An 18082-nucleotide genomic window follows, 5' to 3' on the forward strand; every position below is an offset into this window, starting at 1 on the left:
GAAGAACGAACCCTGGCAAACCTGGCAAACCGAAGCAAGATACCCAAGGATCAGCGATACATCGCCGGATCATAGCTCGTCTGCTCAGCGGGGGCCTGATAGGCATGATACCCCTGGCGATCATAAGCACTAAAGCGAACGCGCGGCGCACCCCGCTGGCTGCGGGCCGGCGCATCCTCATAGTACTGCTGCGCCTCGCCCGCATGGTCCGACTCAAGCGTCTGGGTGTAGGCCGGCGGGTGCGGAGGCACATGCAAGGCGCCCGAGCCCGTGGGCGGAACGGACTCGTACGCGTGCACAGGCGCCGATACAGACTCGCTGCGGCGGTCGGCCAGCTTGACATCGGCGTACAGGTCTCCGGCCAGCAGGCCCGGCTCGTCGCTACCCATGGGCCCGTAGGTACCCAGCCGGTTCTGGCGGCGGCGCACCACGGCGTCCAGCCACAGGTGGGCGATGTAGGCGGCGAGGCCGCTGACCGTGAAGGAAAAGAGGGCCTTGTACGTGCGGCACACGTTCATGCCTGTTGCGTTGCCCCAGTACTGGGGCGTGCAGGTTGTCAGGATTGTGTTGGCCATGCTCCAGCTCAGGAGGCCGAGGGAGATCGCCCAGAGGAGTACTAGGATTGTGTTCAGGGTGATCGAGAGCCGGGTGGAGAGGCTGCAGCTGCAGTGGATGACGGTTGTGAGGACGGCATTGAAGATGGAGAGGAGGGCGGTGATGAGGAGCTTTTTTTTTTTTTCAAGGAGAGAATAAGTATTAGTTTTGGTTCAAAAAAAATAATAATTCAAGGATGTGCTCGGATATGGCTTCGAATCAACTCACCACGAGAAACGAATATGGGAACTTGTATCCATCTTTGCGGAGATGGTAGATAAACACAGCCAAGATGATCCCGACCACCACCGACGACAGCAGCGCAACTGTGCGGATGATATGGAAGGGGGTGGTCGGGTATGCCGATGGCTTGACAGAGGATTTGGAGGGCATGGTCTGGAGATGGGTGGAAGAAGACACAACGCAGAGATGGCCCCCCTACATGCCCCGGTAACCAGGTGTGTCAGGTAAACAAGATCCACTTGACACGTGCTATTTTTGGCGTCATTGATAGTGTCGATCTATGCATCTTGGATGATATTAAAATACTATAAAATATCACAGAAATTATTATAATTATTTCTATCTCACTGTATGCATCATCAAACCCTCAACCCTGGGAACCCTGGAACAGGAACGATCCTCAGGCATACTCAACTAACAACCTTTGGATTTTCTCGACTTGTGTTTTCTTTCCTTGTGTCATTCCCATCGCAAAATGGACTCGCAAAAGCCCAAAGCCTTGACAGATCTTCCTCTCGAGTTGCTGCGCATGGTTGCTAAGCATGTATCGCCCGTCTACTTGGCTTGACTAGCATTATACAACCACGTTCTCATGTTCTACTTCGCTGATTCTGCATTCCACATAACCAACAAGAAGCTTGAGGAATCGCAGGATACTACAAGTATTCAACAGCGAGCTAGCTCTTTAACTAGATTAACTAGACTCTCTCGAGATCACTTGGAAGAATCTACATTCCATGACAACGCCAATGAGGATCTCGTCAAACGACGAATTGATTCCTTTAAGCGACATTTCCGAGAGTTGTTGGCTGAGCTTGCATTAAAGGTCCGCACATAGTCATCGTTCAGACTGCCCGGGTCATCATCTCGCATGTGGCTATAGCCCATATCCATTACTTCTTGAAAGGACATGGTGGCATATTGCCCCGGGATCCACGAGACTGGTTTGGGACTGGAGACGCGACAACGGAACCGGTAGATTACCGGCATGATTTCTTCCTTCTTGATCAGTGTCACGGTCTCCCCAGCGTTGTCCTGCGTATCAGGGAATGTCTTTTTCACTGATAAGATACCGCACACTCGGATTATACGGCGATGGATCCCCGGGCTCACCGCGAAAAACGAGTCCATTTTCCACGAAGATTGCCGCGGCGAGAGTGACTCGAATCACGACGTTGGATCGAGGAAGAACAGCGGAAGCGTCCTTGCCGACCAGAATCTCCACATGCCCTGTAGCATACAGGACATTGCCAGTGGTGAAATCCGGAACCACGTATCCGGCACGCGGTGTGGTCTGGACATTGCCCAGGGTTTGGTAGAGTCGGTTTCCTGAATATTCGGGGTAGAGAATAACAACGTCATCGGCATCATTAGACGCAACGCGGACAAAGCCAGGCGGGCCACCACGGATATTTGTGTCCATAGTACTCGCCCCCTTTGATGAAGACACAAATATCGTATCTGCACGGGACAGTAGCTCCACCGCGGCAGGGCTCAGTTGGGGTGAGTCGGCCACTAGCCTGGGCATGGGAACCGCAAGAACGATATGCTTCTTGTTCAAGTACTTCGGGCAGGTTCCAAGAATCTCCTCAATTTTTATCACCAGCTGTGCTTTTTTTCCTAGGTCCCTACCAGACAGCGATCCTGTCGCCATCCTCCCAAAGAGCTTCACGCGCCGCCGATTCTCCAGGTCAACTGCTAATCCAGACACCATCTTCCCTGTCTCTTGCGACTGAGTCTGCGGAGCGTCATGGTTGGCCACACTCCCAAGTAATGCCTGCACTACCGAATCGTAGTGGCGGTCCACTTGTGTCTGGAGCCTAACCAGAGAGTCGGCTATAGGCTTCGCGAAACCCTCTGAGCCGCCCCATAGTGTCGACCACGGCCGGCCTTGCGAGTCTAATCTGCCGGGGGCAAGCAGCAAGGAAGTTTTCAAGAAAAACTCGGCGCGGGGACTCAAGTAGGAAATGGTTGGATTGTCGGTTGGTGGAGTCCGGAGTAGCCGCTGGATTTCCTTCTCGCCGTCTTGCTAGGGCAGGGTACCTGCCATGATCGAAGCCATTGGGGGATGGGGGGGTCGATAAGAATGTTTCAAAGGAGGAAGAAAGCTTTTCGATTTTATTATTCATCTCATCATGATGCAATCGGCCTATAATAGGCTGTTGCCGGTGACTGAGTCGTGATCAGTCCCCGGCTGGGGCTCTCTCCGAAACCATCCTCAAGAGGATCCTGAGTGACTGTGCCACTGTATTTGACAGTGGACGTCTCTTTCCAGCAGCTCGTCGTAGCATATTTCAACGACCCCTGCATAAGTAGAGTTGGTGAGAGGAGGGAGCGGAGAGGCAAAGATCGACTCAGTCTTTACTTCGATGCACGGCCCACCTCCCCCACGCCGCGTTATCGCTCTGCTGCCTTCGATAAACCCTCTGCTTTTTATCTCTTCGACGTTCCTCATTTCCCTTTCGCTTTCCCTTTCTCCAATTCCCTCAAAAACCGAGTGTAACGTCGCACATAGCTCGGTGCCACCGACAACAATCCAGCGGGCTCTCCCCGCTTAACTTCAACAGCTTCAGCTTCAATCTCCCCACCTTCACCTACCCACCATGTCGACCTACGAAAGTACCTATCACCCTTCCCCCCTCCCTCTGTCTGATCCCCAAGAAGACAGTTTAGAGCTCACAATTCAATCCTGACAGTTGAACACAACACCACCGACCCGTCAACGGCCACCCAGCCCCCGCGACGCCGTCGCCCCGATCTTTCCACCTTCTTCGCAACTTTGTCCGAGATCACCCCGGGCCCCGACCACCGCCCTCATGCGGTCCCCGTCCCAGGAGACATCAGCACCGCCTTCTACTCTCTCGCCGAGGCGCTGGAGGTAATGCGCCGAGATGCTGACGCCGCGCCAGAATCTGAACAAGCGGCCGGCGCGGGCGACGGCGACGACACGGGTCGTGATCTTTTGACGCGCATGATACAGTCGCTGCTGAGCGAGGCCGACACGCCGCCGCGGGAAGTGGAGGGAGTGAGCGAGGATTTCTGCGATAGTAAGCTTTTTTCTGCCCTCTTGTTCATTTGCGCGGAGCATTGTCCCTGGATATCTGTGTTCTGTTGCCAGTCCTCTCTCTCTCTCTCTCTAACATTGTCTCCGTGCAACTACAGTGCTCGACCGCGTCCCAAAATCCTCACTTAAACCCTCTGACATCTGTCCCATCTGCAACAACCCCTTCGTCGAAGACCCTTACCCGCTCGTCGTGCAGCTTCCTTGCCACCCGACCCACCGCTTCGATCTCGAGTGTGTGCGGCCGTGGCTTCGACTGCGTGGTACATGTCCGCTGGACCGGTTTGATTTCGCCAAGCAGCTGCGGGAGAAGGCTGAAGAGCGCAAGAAGCTCGTGGAGGAGGATGAAGAGGAGGAGTGGGATGGCATGTATGGGTGAGAGAAAACGTTCGGACTGATCTATACCACATCGTGTTATCATTTTCCGGCAGCGGGTTTTGATTTCTCTTGAATGATCGGGGGAATTGATTAAATGCATTTTCATGGGGAGTGGAGGCGCGGTTGTACAGTTTGGAGATGAGGACAGAACAGGGAAAGTGCCATTCATGAAACCTCGACATATCTGATGAACAAGATCTTTGTTTCCCTCTTTCGTTGAATAAATCAAGCAAAATTTCGTAGAAATCGTAACACTTTATATGCTTTGTTTCTCGTCGACTACATGTACTCATCACATGGTTGATACATACTTTTTTGTCGTCATTGAGGACCGTCCTTGGGGCGGATGGCCAGTTTGCCCGTTTGGTCGATCATGGCTTCAAAGCCGCTCTTCTCCAGCACGCCGCCTTCATCCTTGACCACTTCGCGGGCCTCGAGCTCCTCGACCAGCCGCTGGTTCTCGCGGTTGCCCTCCAGCAAGAACTTCAGGCACATCACGGCATGCTCCTTGATATAGGGGTTGTGTGCATCGAAGGCGGTGCAGCAGAGAATAGCCTCGATGCCCCCGTAGCGGCGGATCTGCTCTTGCACCTCGGGGCATTTCCACACCAGTGACGAGAGTACCAGCACAACGAGTTTCTTCAGGTTGCGCCACTCGAACTCGGACGGATCCTCGGTAATAGGCGGGGAGTCTGGTCGCGAGACGACGCTGCCAGCTCCGGTGTCGATGGGGTCTGGGTCGCCGGGGTCGTAGGGACGTTCCACGGCTACAGGGGCGGGCAGCGCCAAGTGGGATCCCTCGTTGGGGGAGGTGCTGCGGGGTGGAGGAGGCGGCGGGACAGCCCCGAACGTCAGAGCGTTCAGCTGGCCCTTGGGGATGCTGGCTTCCAACTCCTTGATCAAAGTCACTAGGTCGTAGACAATCTCCCACTGGACAAGCAAGTTCTTCCAGTCGTTGTTTTCAGTGAGCACAGCGAAGAACTCTAGGAACTGATACACGCCCTCGTATACCCGTTCCATATCCCACATATTAAGCGGGAAGTCTTCGGGAAGGGCACGCTCCGCGCGGATTTGGCCCTGTAGATAGATCAGAGCGCACGTTTCCGGGATTATGTTACCCCGGAAGATGGTGAAGATATATCGGACAGTGAGAATGTCCACCCGGTTAGGTTCCGCCGGGGTTCGCGGGATGCTGTGGTGGGAGGAGCCCGTGATCGAGGCCGGAGAGTACTTGGCCCGGAAAATGTGCGTGAGGATCTTGATCACCACCGCCTGTGCTGGGGAGATAATGTCCTTGGGTTGACCAAAGTCAGAGTATGCGTGAGACATTAACCCATTCTTGAGTACGGCCTCCATGATCTGGACCATCATCTTGAAGTAAAGCTCATCATCGGGCAGGTCCCAAGCTGCGATAAAGATCAGAAGTTCACGCAGCAGGTTTCGCCCGGTCTCCTGTGTGAGAAGAACATGGCACCGGAGAGACTGCATGTTTCGCGAGCCATTCCGTTCTCCGCCCTTGAGTCCGAAACTGTCGACGATGCCTGCTTGGACAATCATGGGGAGGGCTTCAATCTCCGCTGGCCCCAAAACAAGAGGAATATCCGTCAACAGACCTCGCTGCTGATCCCCGGGCCGGCCACGGTACTCATCATCGTCATCGGCACCTTCATCCTCGCTCTCATCTCCTTCGTCATCCTCTTCGCCATCACCATCGGCGCTGCCGTCGGCGACAGCCTCTAGGCTACGCGAATCATCGTCGCCCACTGTCCTGATATCGGCGGTTTCATGGTCTGGGTCCCCGTCGCCAATTTGAGAGGCTTCCTGCAACCGGGCCATCAGTTCATCCTTGGCCTCCTGAAGGGTCTCGGCAGCAGACTGGGCCGAACGGGGCATGGTGGTATCATCCTCCATGACAGGGGCATGTAATGCACTGTGATCGCTGAACTCTGGCAGATCAGCCCAGCAGAGGCGAGGGAACCCGGCAGTCATACTGCGGTCAATAGTCAAAATTGACTTCTTTTTCGGAGGTTCCGGCTCGTTCCTTTCCGGCTCCTTCTGTGCTTCTTGTTCATCTTTCCTTTCCTCTTCGCGGGGCGCAAGTCCGTTCGTCCTCGCTCGGTCCTGGAGGTCAGACCATCCCTCGACCTTGGATCCCAGGATGGTAGTCAATGCGGCACGAATATCCTTGATCTGGTCGGGGTCTCGACCCATTTCCTGGATAGCTCCCAGGTCCCGTCCAAGAATACTTTCCATGTGATCCTTGATGTTGGCTAGGAGCAGCATGGCAGCCTCTTCCTTGATGGTGGCGGGCTCCCGCGGAAACTTGGCAATAGTCTCCAGCAGCAGGTCTTCGGCAGTCTGGTCGTAGAGTGCCCGGATCGGCGGGTTGACCACACGCTCTCCAAAGTGTACAATAGGTGCCACACCGTCGGTTCGGGAGCCGGTGTGATCCAACGGCTCCTTGGGCTTGATGATATTTGTATCGGCGGTGGAATGGTACCCGAACAGATCCAACCACAGAACCATCTTCCGCTGCTCGTTGTGCATGATGAAGTTGTGCAGATACTGCAGGCAGGTAATCAAGAGCCGTTTGTAGAGGTTGACCACTTTCTGCCACCGTTCCTCGTTGCGCGCGTTGGTCTCGCCATCGAAGCCCCTCGCCGTCACTCTCACGCAGGTATCGATCAAGGCTAGAATTCTCTGGTCGAAGCCCTTTTCTGCGGCGAGGTTCTGCGCTTTCTTGGTTGTGGCGAGGAGGTTGCGTGCGATCGTGCACAAATCATTGAGTCGTTCGATGTCCTTGACCAGCGAGAAGTAATTATAGGCGATCAGATTAGAGGAGGAGTGCTCAAAGGTGGCCTGTGGGCTTTTCCATGCAAATGACTGTGACTCGAGGACGGGGATCGCTCTCGTGAGGACGCTCGTGAGACCCTGCCAAATATCTGGTGACATGCCGAGATTGTGGCTATTTACGCGCCAAGTCAGCAGAGAATCTCAACATTAGAATCTAAAAAGCATGGAAGACGAAATATACCGGACGTCACTCTCTTGATGCGTCTTGTACAAGATCTGCTTTCCGGCCGCGAGCATATGCTCGAGGCGTTTTTCGTCGATCATCCCCCGAGTTTCATAGTGGCTCAGAGTCCCAGTCAGGATCACCTTGAGCATCAACTCAGCGGGCGTACATAATGGCTTTTTCTCGGCCATCTTGCGCATACGACTAAGCGGGGAGAACGAAGTGGGGAGGAAAAAAAAGTCGCGGAATTGGAGTGGGATTATACCGCCCGGACGCATACTGCCGTTCATTCGTGCATCGCGAACTATGTGCTTTTACTCTTCAATTCTAGTTCAGGTCTGTCCACAAAAATCATTCATTTGATAATCCGAAACTTGAATTATTTTTGTTGGGTTTCTAGCAATTTAAAGCTGGGGCCTTTTTCGGACAGACAGCCCCACAGAGTCCCGGAGATTATCCCAGAACCCAAGGTCATAGATGTTGTCCACATCCCTCATACTATGAACGGGCATCCATCGAGTGTCGATTGCTGCACCGTGACCACCACAATGGGAGACTCTGTTGGAGTCAGGCACAGTGACTGAACCCTCCGTCGGCGGGTCCGCGTCAAGAACAAGGATCTGATCACTGTACATCGGCCACCGCAGGTCGTGAGAGTCGGATTTAAACGATGCCCCGTCTACTTCACTCCGTTTGGCCTTGAAGACAAGCCCGTCCGCAACGTCCTCCTTCCAATCTGACCATTTGGCGCTCTCGTTCGTAGTCATGCCCGCCCAGATGAGGTAGGTGTGATACGCTAGGAATGCCACAGCCAGCGGGGCCGTCATGAGCATCAACAAGAAAATTCCCCCGACTCGTGGATCTGCAGCAATCACGACTGACCAGATGTTGAGATATGTCGTCCAGTTTTGCTTGGCCGCCCGCATGTTCACTGGCACCAGTTCATCCCGAGTCTGGTGGAGCAGGAAATGGCCCATAATGGAACCATAGCTCAATAACACCGAGAGGGAAAGCAGCAATGAAAGGAAGTAGACGTAGTTGTTGGCTCCAACGCAGTTCATCAGCCAGACACAATGGTGGTCGTGTCGGGAAATGCAAGCCCGGCAGAAGCTACAATGCTTGCTCCGGGCAGGTTTGAGGAAGTCACAGGTAGGACATTTGTGCCCAGGATGGAAGAGAACTCGGTCATATGGGTACCGTTTCATCTCCTTGGCGTGGTTTTCCGGCGTGATGAAGGGTTTTGTCACCACACATGCATAGAGCAAGACATATGGCAGGATGACGACCATCGGCACCCAGAATCGATGAGCACCCGATATCCGAGGCCAGGCACTCGGTAGGAATATGCACTCGCCAATCACAAGCAAAGACACAAAGAAGATCTAAGTATCCAGGTTAGCGGGAGCATCCTACGTAGATCTTCTATCTCAACAACTGACAAGAACCAATGGGTGATTTTCGCCCAGTATATAATTGCCAGAGCGAGAGCAGAAATGCACTACTCGTCCGTCGAACAAACGAGAGTCGGCGGAGGCAATGCCGTTGGGGATGTATACCCAGAGTGCCCGATGAAGAAAGGCAATCGGAGTTCTCCTGTCATCTTGTCAGCTTCGGTTATAGGCAGCGCAATCCTTTGATCGCTCACCTAAAGGCGGGCAGTCTCCCAAACAAGGCGACAAATGTGAAAGCCGATATTCCCAACACCACAAGAGCTGCAGTTCGGAGGAATCCCATCGTGGGAGGCGGGAAGGACCGGGACCTCTGCTGAATTTCAGGAACTACCCAATGATCGATGAATTTCAACTAGTCGAGATTCATACTGCCTTTCTTGAGTCCCGAGCCAAGCTCCTCTGTCCCTGGGGTGAATCGGTCAGCGTCTCCTCGCGGCCAAGTTATTTATTGGTGATGTCACGTGTCGCGCCGATAACCTCCGCGACGCCGAGACAGGAACGCGCGACTCTGTGAGCTTCACAACAACCAAAACTACTGAACCTTGGTTTGGAGAGTCGAAATACTACTCTGATCCAGAAGGTCCACGCTGTTCCAGCAGCTGCGCGCGCTTTTGAAGGGGAAATGCCCCTGCGACACGCTGCCACGTGATCGCGCGTCGCAGAGCAACTAAACCTACCACTACCGAGCGATGGGAAGGCTGTTTGAACCCACTCAAGCTTCATTTTTCTGATTTAGCATCTCTGGCGATGGCGTCCCCCGGAGATGGAAATGGAAGGAGTGGGCTTTTCCACCGCATGCGGTTTTGGATATCGCAGCATGTCCCGCAGAGAACGAAGTTCCGGGAACTGATAGAGGTACTGTCCTATTTATGTTTGGGGGTTTTGATGAACAGATGAGCAGGCTGACCCTGTCATAGAAACATGGTGGCCAAGTAGTGCTGCTAGATAAAGATGCCGACGTCAAATTGGTGGACCACACGAAGAAAAACATCCCCAGTGACAAGTAGAGCTCCTTCTGTGACCTCCAAAACAGGCTTTGAAACTCATTTCAGTCTCAGCTATTATTCATACAAATACGTGGAGCGATCAGTCCTCAACGGACGACTCGAGGATCTGGAAGCCCATCGCGCCGGGCCCTCTGCACCTCGCCCAATGGGCGCATCTCACATCCCTAGAAAGGGCACTCGCTTTGACTACTCGCTGCGAGACGATCAAATTCTGTTTGATTGGCTTCATCCGCTGGAGAAAGAAAAGGGAGCCCCCATCAATGGCAACAAGATATATCAGGAAATAGCCGTTCAGGTAAATTCCTCTGCGCCTTTCAAACATGATTTACCGCTAGGTTGGATACTAATTTGGAATTTCCAGTGCCCGCGGCATTCATGGCAGTCCTGGCGAGCTCGATATCTCAAAAAGCTGCGCGGTAGACCTCGGCCGGGAGGTGGTGCCCCATTGCCTAGGTCAGAGTGGTTTCCTGACGACTCAGCTCAGGAGAGAACGCCAGAACAACCTGCGCCAGAACCTTCGATGGTTCCTGAACCACGAAGTCCAAGAGCACCTTCGCCGCAACCACCTAAACCAGCAGAGTTGAAAAGGAAGCGCGATTCTGTTCCCGAAGATGTTTCGACTTCAAAAAGGAAAGAAATCGAATTGCCACAGCCCGCCGAAAACAACTCACCTCATCCTCACTCGGAAGGTGGCAAGTCACGACCTCAACCAACTAATCTCTCAACTCCGCCGGTAAAGACCGGTCAACGCCCAGCGGAGCGTCCTACCGGTTCAGCTACACGTTCCGCCCTAGCTCCTGGTCAGAAAGAATCATCTGAGCCACCCATCAATCAAGCGGACGACATGGTCGACCCTGTATTCTTAGAGCTGCCATTCCTGCCGCCATCTCCGGGGCCAGCCCAGGACGACGAAGAAGCTGAACAAAGCGAAACTTCCGACGTAGACGCTTGGATTGACGCCCGGCTCGCGCGAGGCAATGTGGATGAATCCAGTGTGATCGACGCTCTCCGCTGCACAAGCATGGACCCAACACTCGCCGACAAGGTGCTTGAGCACTTTCTGGCTGGCCAGGCGGTCCCTGATAATATACCTGGGATCTGGACAGCATATGACGATGAATGCCTAGAAGGGCAAAATATGCGGGATGTCGAACGCGTCTTGACCAAGCATGGATCGGGCGCATGTGAGGCCCGGTGGGATTACCTTAGTATGGCCCGGGAAAGGGGCCTGGTATAACAAGTTCGATGATCTTGACGAGGCGTGCATAATGACCATCACAGTGCCCTGTTTGTAAATTACATGGGATAGCTCCGTTGGGAATAAAAAAAAAAGACAATCGCCAATAACACCAAACATGATTAACCCACGACATATTGGGAGATCCGAAACACACAAATATGAGAGAAGCAAAGGAATATGGAATTGCAATGTCCAAACCATCTTCTCCCCTAAGAAGTCGAAGGCCTCGAGAGAAATGTTCATTCGCCTTGCGTCTCCTATCCTACAATGAGTACCAGGAGAGAAACACACCATTTGTTTGAGCTCAGCGATGGATCGGTATGCGCGAATTCGCTGTCAAGTAATAACTCCTGTCACGGTTGCGTCGGCTCCGTACGAGCCCAAGGGATAGAATCGCGCATTTAACCATCCTTGAAGACCCTATAGCCAAAGTTAGCAAGTTGTCTGAATTGATGCACCGGACTGGTTAACATACAAGTGCTGCTCATAGAATGTGAGCATCTGGGTAAGACTTAGCGCTTCTGTGGTTCTTCTAAACTGGATGGAACAGAAATACCGTCAAGGGACATCTTTCATAGCAGCTCTCAATCGATACTCGGGATCTCTTGCCATTGGTCCAAAGGAGGAACGCATAGAGGCCTCCGTCCTCTGGGTCCCGAATAATCGTGTCGACATTGCTCACTTTATCCTCCCAGTTCTTGCCCTTTGGAACCCAATTGGGACTGTGGTTGTTCTCCTCTGGCGTCTCCGTTTGCTTGGGCTCTGACTTTCGGCGCTTCTTCGGTTCGGCTGCTGGTGCGGGGGTCGTCGACTTGGAATCTCCTATGGATTTGCGCTTGCGCCCTGGGCCGGCCTTGGGGCCTGGCTTTGCTGCGGTTTTCTTGGGCCGGCCGCCCAGCTTTTTGTAGTAAGCCGCCAACACATCGTTCGCTCCCTCTCTGTGACGTATCAGTAAATGCAAGAAGCTCGAGCTCTGTCGGGGCGAGAGAGTGTATCACGTACTTCAATCCTGCTTCAGGCTCCCAAGTGTGATCTTCGGGTTTGTCATATCCTTTCCACTTGACGAGGAGCATCAGAGTACCCTAGTGAATGGTTAGCACATCGAGTGAAGCAGTTGGTATCAGCGCGTAACCGTACATCGTCGTTGAACTGGTGCTCGGTAATCGTCTCGACAACGTAACTGTATTCAATCAGTCAGTGAGGCCATCGATAACGGCGCGTCGCAACTCACACGTCCTCCCCTTCCTCTTCGCTTTCTGATTGCTGCTCTCCATTACTCCCTGCGTCATCATTGAACGGGATATCGCCGGATTCATTGTCCGACATTTCCTCCACCGGAGCTGGGACAGGTCAATTGAAGTGCTCCAAGTCGCGACAACAACACTCACGCGGCATGTTTCTCTTGAAGGGGGAGGCGAAATTGAAAAGTCGAGCGAACAGCTTGACGGCTGTGAGGCCTCGACCTCACGATTGCGAAACAGTTGAAAAGCGCCAGTGAACTGGGGAATGGGGGGAAGGATGAAGCGACGAGATCGACGCGCGAGCCGAAAGGCGGAAGGAGGGCGCTATACCGCTTCGGGCAGTTAGAATTTCATTTGTGAGCGCAACAGCTTCGGGTCCCCTCAATCGTCACTGCAACACTCTCCGTGGCACTCACTCCTTTGCTGCCTCGGTCTTTTTGCCTACTGTGGTAGTTTTCCTCTTCGGAAACTTGTTTTATCTGCCAGGTGGCAGCCCACCGTCAAAATGGCTATGCGTACATCTCCCTATACCCCTCATTCCGCACTGATTGCTAACCATCTGACCTTACGTTTCCCACAGAGCTTGATCTATCGCAAGGTGATTTTTTTTCCTCGACAATATTGCTTCAACTATGTGAATTTCAACAGTCACTAACTCCCGGTTTTAGCCTCGGTGCTGAAGGACGAACAGGGTCGCCCGTTCATCGTTGTTCGAGAGTGCGTCCGCCAATCCGCTTTGGATATTCGGTTATATATTATGGAGGCAGTGGAGCTGATTTACTTTTTTTTTTTCTTGAAATAGCCAGGGGAAGAAGAAGAGACAACATGGTACCGACGCCGTCAAGTCGCACATTGTTGCTGCCAAGACGGTGGCCAACATTGTCAAGACTTCTCTGGTACGGGCCTAGATAGTCGGTGGTTTGAGTGAGATCTAACTGGTTTTCTCAGGGTCCCCGTGGACTGGATAAAATTCTCATCTCCCCGGACGGCGATATCACGGTTACCAACGATGGCGCAACGATTCTCTCCCAGGTCCGCACCGATCCACTCTTGAGTTCCATTGGACTCAATTCCTTGTCAGATACTAATTCGTGCGGGAATTACAGATGGAGGTTACAAACAACGTCGCCAAGTTGCTGGTCGAACTTTCCAAGTCGCAGGATGAGGAGATCGGTGATGGGACAACCGGTGTCGTGGTGTTGGCAGCGGCCATGCTGGAGCAGGCTTCGGAGCTGATTGACAAGGGCATCCACCCCATCCGGATAGCGGATGGCTACGACCAGGCCTGTGAGATTGCCGTTGCAGAGCTCGACAAGATCAGTGACGAAATCCCCTTCACCCGTGATGATACCACCAACCTCCTGCAAGTTGCCAAGACCAGTCTGGGCAGCAAGATGTATGAACCCTTCACTCCCTGGTGTAGGGTTATATCCTGTTTCTAACCATTCTCTAGTGTCTCCAAATCTCATGACCAGTTTGCGAAGATTGCTGTCGATGCCGTGCTCTCGGTTGCGGACCTGCAGCGCAAGGATGTTGACTTCGAGTTGATCAAGGTGGACGGCAAGGTCGGAGGTGCTCTCGAGGACTCTCTGCTTGTCAACGGTGTCATTGTGGATAAAGATTTCTCGCACCCCCAGATGCCCGACGAGGTTCAGGACGCCAAGCTGGCAATCCTCACCTGTCCCTTCGAGCCTCCGAAGCCCAAAACCAAGCACAAGCTCGACATCACCTCAGTTGAGGAATTCAAGAAGCTGCAAGACTATGAGCAGGAGAAGTTCACGGAGATGATTCAGCAGCTGAAGGATTCGGGTGCTAACCTGGTCATTTGCCAATGGGGTTTCGACGATGAGGCCAACCATCTTCTGCTCCAGAACAACCTGCCCGCTGTGCGGTGGGTTGGTGGTCCTGAGATCGAGCTGATTGCCATTGCCACAAACGGCCGAATCGTGCCGCGGTTTGAGGACCTGAGCTCGGAGAAGCTGGGCACGGCGGGTCGCGTCCGCGAGATGACCTTCGGAACCACGAGAGAGAAGATGCTGGTGATTGAAGAGTGTGCCAACAGCCGGGCTGTGACTGTCTTCATCCGCGGAAGCAACAAGATGGTTAGTATTGATTCATGTGTGCAGATCCTATCAGATTTTTAATTTTGTTCACAGATTATCGATGAGGCCAAGCGGTCATTACACGATGCGCTGTGTGTGGTTCGCAACCTGGTCCGCGACAACCGTGTGGTGTATGGCGGTGGTGCAGCGGAGATCGCTTGCTCTCTGGCCGTTGAGGATGCCGCTGTGAAGGTACGTTTCATAATAAGTTAACAATTAGTGCTCAGGGCGTTGTCTGACTTTGCTCGACTTTACAGAGCCCTGGAATCGAGCAGTATGCCATGCGCGCCTTCTGCGATGCCCTCGATGCCGTGCCGCTGGCGCTGGCCGAGAACTCGGGTCTAAGCCCCATCGAGACTCTCGCCTCGATCAAGTCGCGCCAGGTCAAGGAGAAGAACTCGCGTCTGGGCGTTGACTGCATGATGACTGGCAGCAACGGTAAGCCTAGATGTCCCATATCTACCATATGACCATATATATGCCTTCTAACACAATAATGAATAGACATGAGGGAGCACTTCGCCATTGACCCGTTGATCGGAAAGCGCCAGCAGCTCCTGCTTGCCACCCAACTGTGCCGCATGGTTCTGAAGGTACATTTTTTCTTACCTTCTCTGCTTGTACTCTATACTAACAGAAATCCAGATCAACAACGTCATCATCGCCGGGGACGAAGAGCAAGAATTCTAGATTGTGGAAGCTTAGTTCTAATCCGCTGCAGACAACATGGGGGTCACTGCTCCAGTGTATCTGCATCAAAAATGATTTATGGTTGTTGGGCTCAGGTATAAACATGGTCCCTCACATAGAACTCTTTGCTTGCAACGAAAATGAAAAGGATTGATGACCTTGAATTGAAGCCTTGTGCCTTGTAGTGGGAGTGGCCAGCACTATGTAGGCCCATTCCAATAACCAAGGCAATACTCGCCAAATTTCGTGCTCCAGCTGTATCATTCTATCTATGGAGAACTACCTCGAGCAACCAAGCATTGTACTTATGGGACCGCATGGAATGAAATGGTATAACCACGACACCCGTTAGCCAACACGTCCAGGTCAACATATGAAGAATCACGAGCACACGCCTTACATTCCTATGCTATCCTCGATATTAGCACGTTGAAACAAGAAAGAAAGAAGATCATCGGGATCTTCCGTAAGCAGGCAATGCAAGCCCCCAGTCTGGAAGTTCTCCAGGTATTCTTCAGAACCATTGCAGATGAGCAGGGGATCCCCGGTGGAATCGGGGCGCCGCCACTGTTTCACAGCGCGCGGAAGTGCAACGCCAGTTCCCCACGACTCGTGGCCCACAAAGTTCAGAAACTCGCGAGCCACTGCGGCTCGACTGAGACTGGGTCTGGGCCCATCTTGCGTATGCAGATGGTGTAGAATGTAGAGTGGATATGCAGTCATTTGCTTTCTTTTTTGATAGATTCAGTATTAGAAGGCCTTCTTAGCTGTAGAAAAATATAGCAGATCAAATGCAGGGTTTCTATATCTGTATTTAAGGTCAGTCATAGATTCGACATGGACTTAGGGATAGGAACCAGACTCGGATAACTTCGTATTCAGAAACACAAATTAAACAAAAGCCTTCAGACTCGGTATTCTGCAGTGCAACTAAAACTAAACAATATAGCACTAGAGAAATAAATATACCCGCACCAGGCCTTCTCTCATAGACGCTATCAAGTATACCAGCTACATCAGTTAGTAAACGCAAGTCTACACATAGTCCACCGCGTGTACGACATGTCGGGAGCAGCGGATCGATTCAAGTTCCCCATGACCTGCAGCCAGTCCAATTGCAAACGCTGCATTACAATCAAGACGATGGGGGAGGCGCCGCCACCGCGGAGTCAGGCTGCGTCTGCTGGTCCTGAAGCGGGTAAAAATAGAGAGTCGAGCTCTTTTTTTTCTTCGCTATCTTTCTCTCTTGCAGTCAGTCCAGATGCAGATCTGTCTCTGCAGTGTGACCGCACTCTGACAGGTACGCGGAGGAAGGGTTGTGGCCGATCGGATCTGGAGGTGATTTTCGTTGGCTGCGATGAGATTGGACTTCGTGAAACCTGGTGTTTTCTTTTGTTGCTTTTGCTTCTGATTAATCTTGTTTTGTCATTCCATGGTATACTTGAATATACTTGAGTTGTTCTTGCCCGCGTATATACGCTAGGGACTGTCATAGATCAATATTCTATCGTTGAGTTTATGGATTCGAAAATTCTTCGCTTCAACTTCAACATCATCACTCAAGCTCTCTCTATAGGGCAGGGACCTCATCTTCGGTAATCGACATAGCCGCGCCAGGCCTCAGCGTCACACAGCCCGCGGTTCAGATGACCTGATGTCGTGTAAAGCCCCTCCATGTGGGACAAGACAGGGAAACCAAAAAAAAAGGAAAAAAGGAAAAAGGAAAAAAAGAAGAACCATCAGAAGAACTATGTCGGCAAGAAATCAGGCAAACCTATCCCATGGATCTGTTCACATGGTCGGGACCCTATTGACGTGGCTCCGGTCGGTTCGCAGTAAACAAGTCTTGGGATCTTGTGTGTTTCTTCTGATTCTCTTCCTCGTGACTAGAAAGTCAATACTAGATTGTAGATTGCATAGTTGTCGTGGTCCTTCGAAGAAATACATAATCTATTCGGTCATCAGTCCTCTCTCTCTTCTACGGGATTTTGTTGAGCCTCGTCACACGACTTAAGGGAACCTCTTAAGTGTCTACACATCAACTTCCCCTAGTACGGCGCTTGTCACTTGTCACAGACGTCGATCCGATCAGTCTGGTGGTCGTTGCTCTCTACTCTTTTGGTCTGCGGTCGCCATAGATGGTTTTAGGCTGACCGGTATGGAAATGTATTCTTCGAGAAGTGACAATACGTCTTTATGTTGCAATTTACTCGTTGCATTTTCTTTTCTTTTTCTTCTTCATTTTCTGCGTTTAGACAGATCAGAGACTGTTCCAAGGATGTGGACACATCCATAGTAGACTTCCCCCGATTTCTCCACTATTTCAGTATTGACTGTCGTTACAATGTGAGGAATGCTCAAATAAATCCAAGAGACGAAGAACAATATGAAAATCTATATTCTTCAAGCCACTCCCCACCTATCTAGATTACTCTTTGATCATAAGCTTCGGCATTCTATCCTGCGATCTGTGGTACACTGTACGAACTCCCCAAGAAAACAAAGCCCAGATCAGGCTGAAATCCTCCTAAAGGATGTTTGCTGGGCATCCGACAGAGTCTAGACCGCAAAGAAAAGCAATCAAAGATCAAAGACACCGCGAATTTCAAACCGAATCAGCCACAATCACGCCGAGAAACACCGAGTTCGCCTTAGATTGGTCTTTTGATGGCAGCCGCCACAGCCGTTCAAAGTGAAAGAGAGAAAAAGCAATGAGATGTGTCAGGTAGAAAAAGAAAAGAAAAAATCAATTTAGCCGCCCCAAGCTCACGCTCCCAATCAATCGACTACTGTACATGCACATGACCCTCGATGCAGGTATGATGTGACTGGGAGATTTGGGGCTGGCTGATGCTCCGATCGGCAGGGCCCTGAATATCTATCAATCCATGGATAGCATACATGATTGCTTATTATTATGGATTATTGTGCTGCTGTTTATGACAAAAAGCAATTCTCGGTCTCCGAGAGCAAGTCTAGACCCTTGGGTAACCAGTATTTGCGTATATCCAAGTATTCCAGTACTCATCTAGTTGCTTGTATGGTATAAGGCGGGCTAT

General features: G+C 52.0%; 9 protein-coding genes across 9 annotated transcripts; 4 read left to right on the plus strand and 5 right to left on the minus strand.

The window, feature by feature from the left end:
• Window positions 1-50: 50 nt before the first annotated feature.
• Window positions 51-987, minus strand: NUU61_002999 (uncharacterized protein; the record flags this gene model as incomplete). Its single annotated transcript, XM_056653581.1, has 2 exons — window positions 51-725; window positions 823-987. 2 exons carry the CDS (start codon window positions 985-987, stop codon window positions 51-53), a joined length of 840 nt encoding a protein of 279 aa, XP_056514648.1.
• A 564-nt stretch (window positions 988-1551) lies between these two features.
• Window positions 1552-2899, minus strand: NUU61_003000 (putative oxidoreductase, FAD-binding; the record flags this gene model as incomplete). Its single annotated transcript, XM_056653582.1, is given in 3 exon segments — window positions 1552-1890; window positions 1916-2862; window positions 2881-2899. 3 exon segments carry the CDS (start codon window positions 2897-2899, stop codon window positions 1552-1554), a joined length of 1305 nt encoding a protein of 434 aa, XP_056514649.1.
• Window positions 2900-3440: 541 nt separating this feature from the next.
• Window positions 3441-4277, plus strand: NUU61_003001 (uncharacterized protein; the record flags this gene model as incomplete). The annotated part of the gene is made up of 3 exons (XM_056653583.1): window positions 3441-3456; window positions 3534-3884; window positions 4000-4277. 3 exons carry the CDS (start codon window positions 3441-3443, stop codon window positions 4275-4277), a joined length of 645 nt encoding a protein of 214 aa, XP_056514650.1.
• Window positions 4278-4597: 320 nt separating this feature from the next.
• On the minus strand, window positions 4598-7483 carry NUU61_003002 (Ataxin-10 homo-association domain-containing protein; the record flags this gene model as incomplete). Its single annotated transcript, XM_056653584.1, has 2 exons — window positions 4598-7241; window positions 7311-7483. The coding sequence occupies 2 exons, from the start codon at window positions 7481-7483 to the stop codon at window positions 4598-4600; spliced, it is 2817 nt and encodes a 938-aa protein (XP_056514651.1).
• Window positions 7484-7696: 213 nt separating this feature from the next.
• On the minus strand, window positions 7697-9026 carry NUU61_003003 (DHHC family palmitoyltransferase; the record flags this gene model as incomplete). The annotated part of the gene is made up of 3 exons (XM_056653585.1): window positions 7697-8674; window positions 8732-8885; window positions 8938-9026. 3 exons carry the CDS (start codon window positions 9024-9026, stop codon window positions 7697-7699), a joined length of 1221 nt encoding a protein of 406 aa, XP_056514652.1.
• An 869-nt stretch (window positions 9027-9895) lies between these two features.
• Window positions 9896-10987, plus strand: NUU61_003004 (putative transcription factor Rap1; the record flags this gene model as incomplete). The annotated part of the gene is made up of 2 exons (XM_056653586.1): window positions 9896-10045; window positions 10112-10987. 2 exons carry the CDS (start codon window positions 9896-9898, stop codon window positions 10985-10987), a joined length of 1026 nt encoding a protein of 341 aa, XP_056514653.1.
• Window positions 10988-11391: 404 nt separating this feature from the next.
• NUU61_003005 (uncharacterized protein) lies at window positions 11392-12385 on the minus strand (the record flags this gene model as incomplete). The annotated part of the gene is made up of 7 exons (XM_056653587.1): window positions 11392-11410; window positions 11466-11491; window positions 11547-11928; window positions 11993-12072; window positions 12128-12170; window positions 12222-12330; window positions 12379-12385. The coding sequence occupies 7 exons, from the start codon at window positions 12383-12385 to the stop codon at window positions 11392-11394; spliced, it is 666 nt and encodes a 221-aa protein (XP_056514654.1).
• A 351-nt stretch (window positions 12386-12736) lies between these two features.
• Window positions 12737-15023, plus strand: NUU61_003006 (chaperonin-containing T-complex subunit CCT5; the record flags this gene model as incomplete). Its single annotated transcript, XM_056653588.1, has 10 exons — window positions 12737-12746; window positions 12900-12978; window positions 13034-13127; window positions 13180-13263; window positions 13338-13627; window positions 13685-14333; window positions 14388-14525; window positions 14591-14771; window positions 14838-14926; window positions 14979-15023. The coding sequence occupies 10 exons, from the start codon at window positions 12737-12739 to the stop codon at window positions 15021-15023; spliced, it is 1659 nt and encodes a 552-aa protein (XP_056514655.1).
• Window positions 15024-15500: 477 nt separating this feature from the next.
• NUU61_003007 (uncharacterized protein) lies at window positions 15501-15722 on the plus strand (the record flags this gene model as incomplete). The annotated part of the gene is made up of 1 exon (XM_056653589.1): window positions 15501-15722. One exon carries the CDS (start codon window positions 15501-15503, stop codon window positions 15720-15722), a length of 222 nt encoding a protein of 73 aa, XP_056514656.1.
• Window positions 15723-18082: the final 2360 nt, after the last annotated feature.

Source organism: Penicillium alfredii, assembly GCF_028826965.1.
Source record: "Penicillium alfredii strain IBT 34128 chromosome Unknown utg000004l_segment0_segment0, whole genome shotgun sequence".
NCBI lineage: Eukaryota > Fungi > Ascomycota > Eurotiomycetes > Eurotiales > Aspergillaceae > Penicillium > Penicillium alfredii.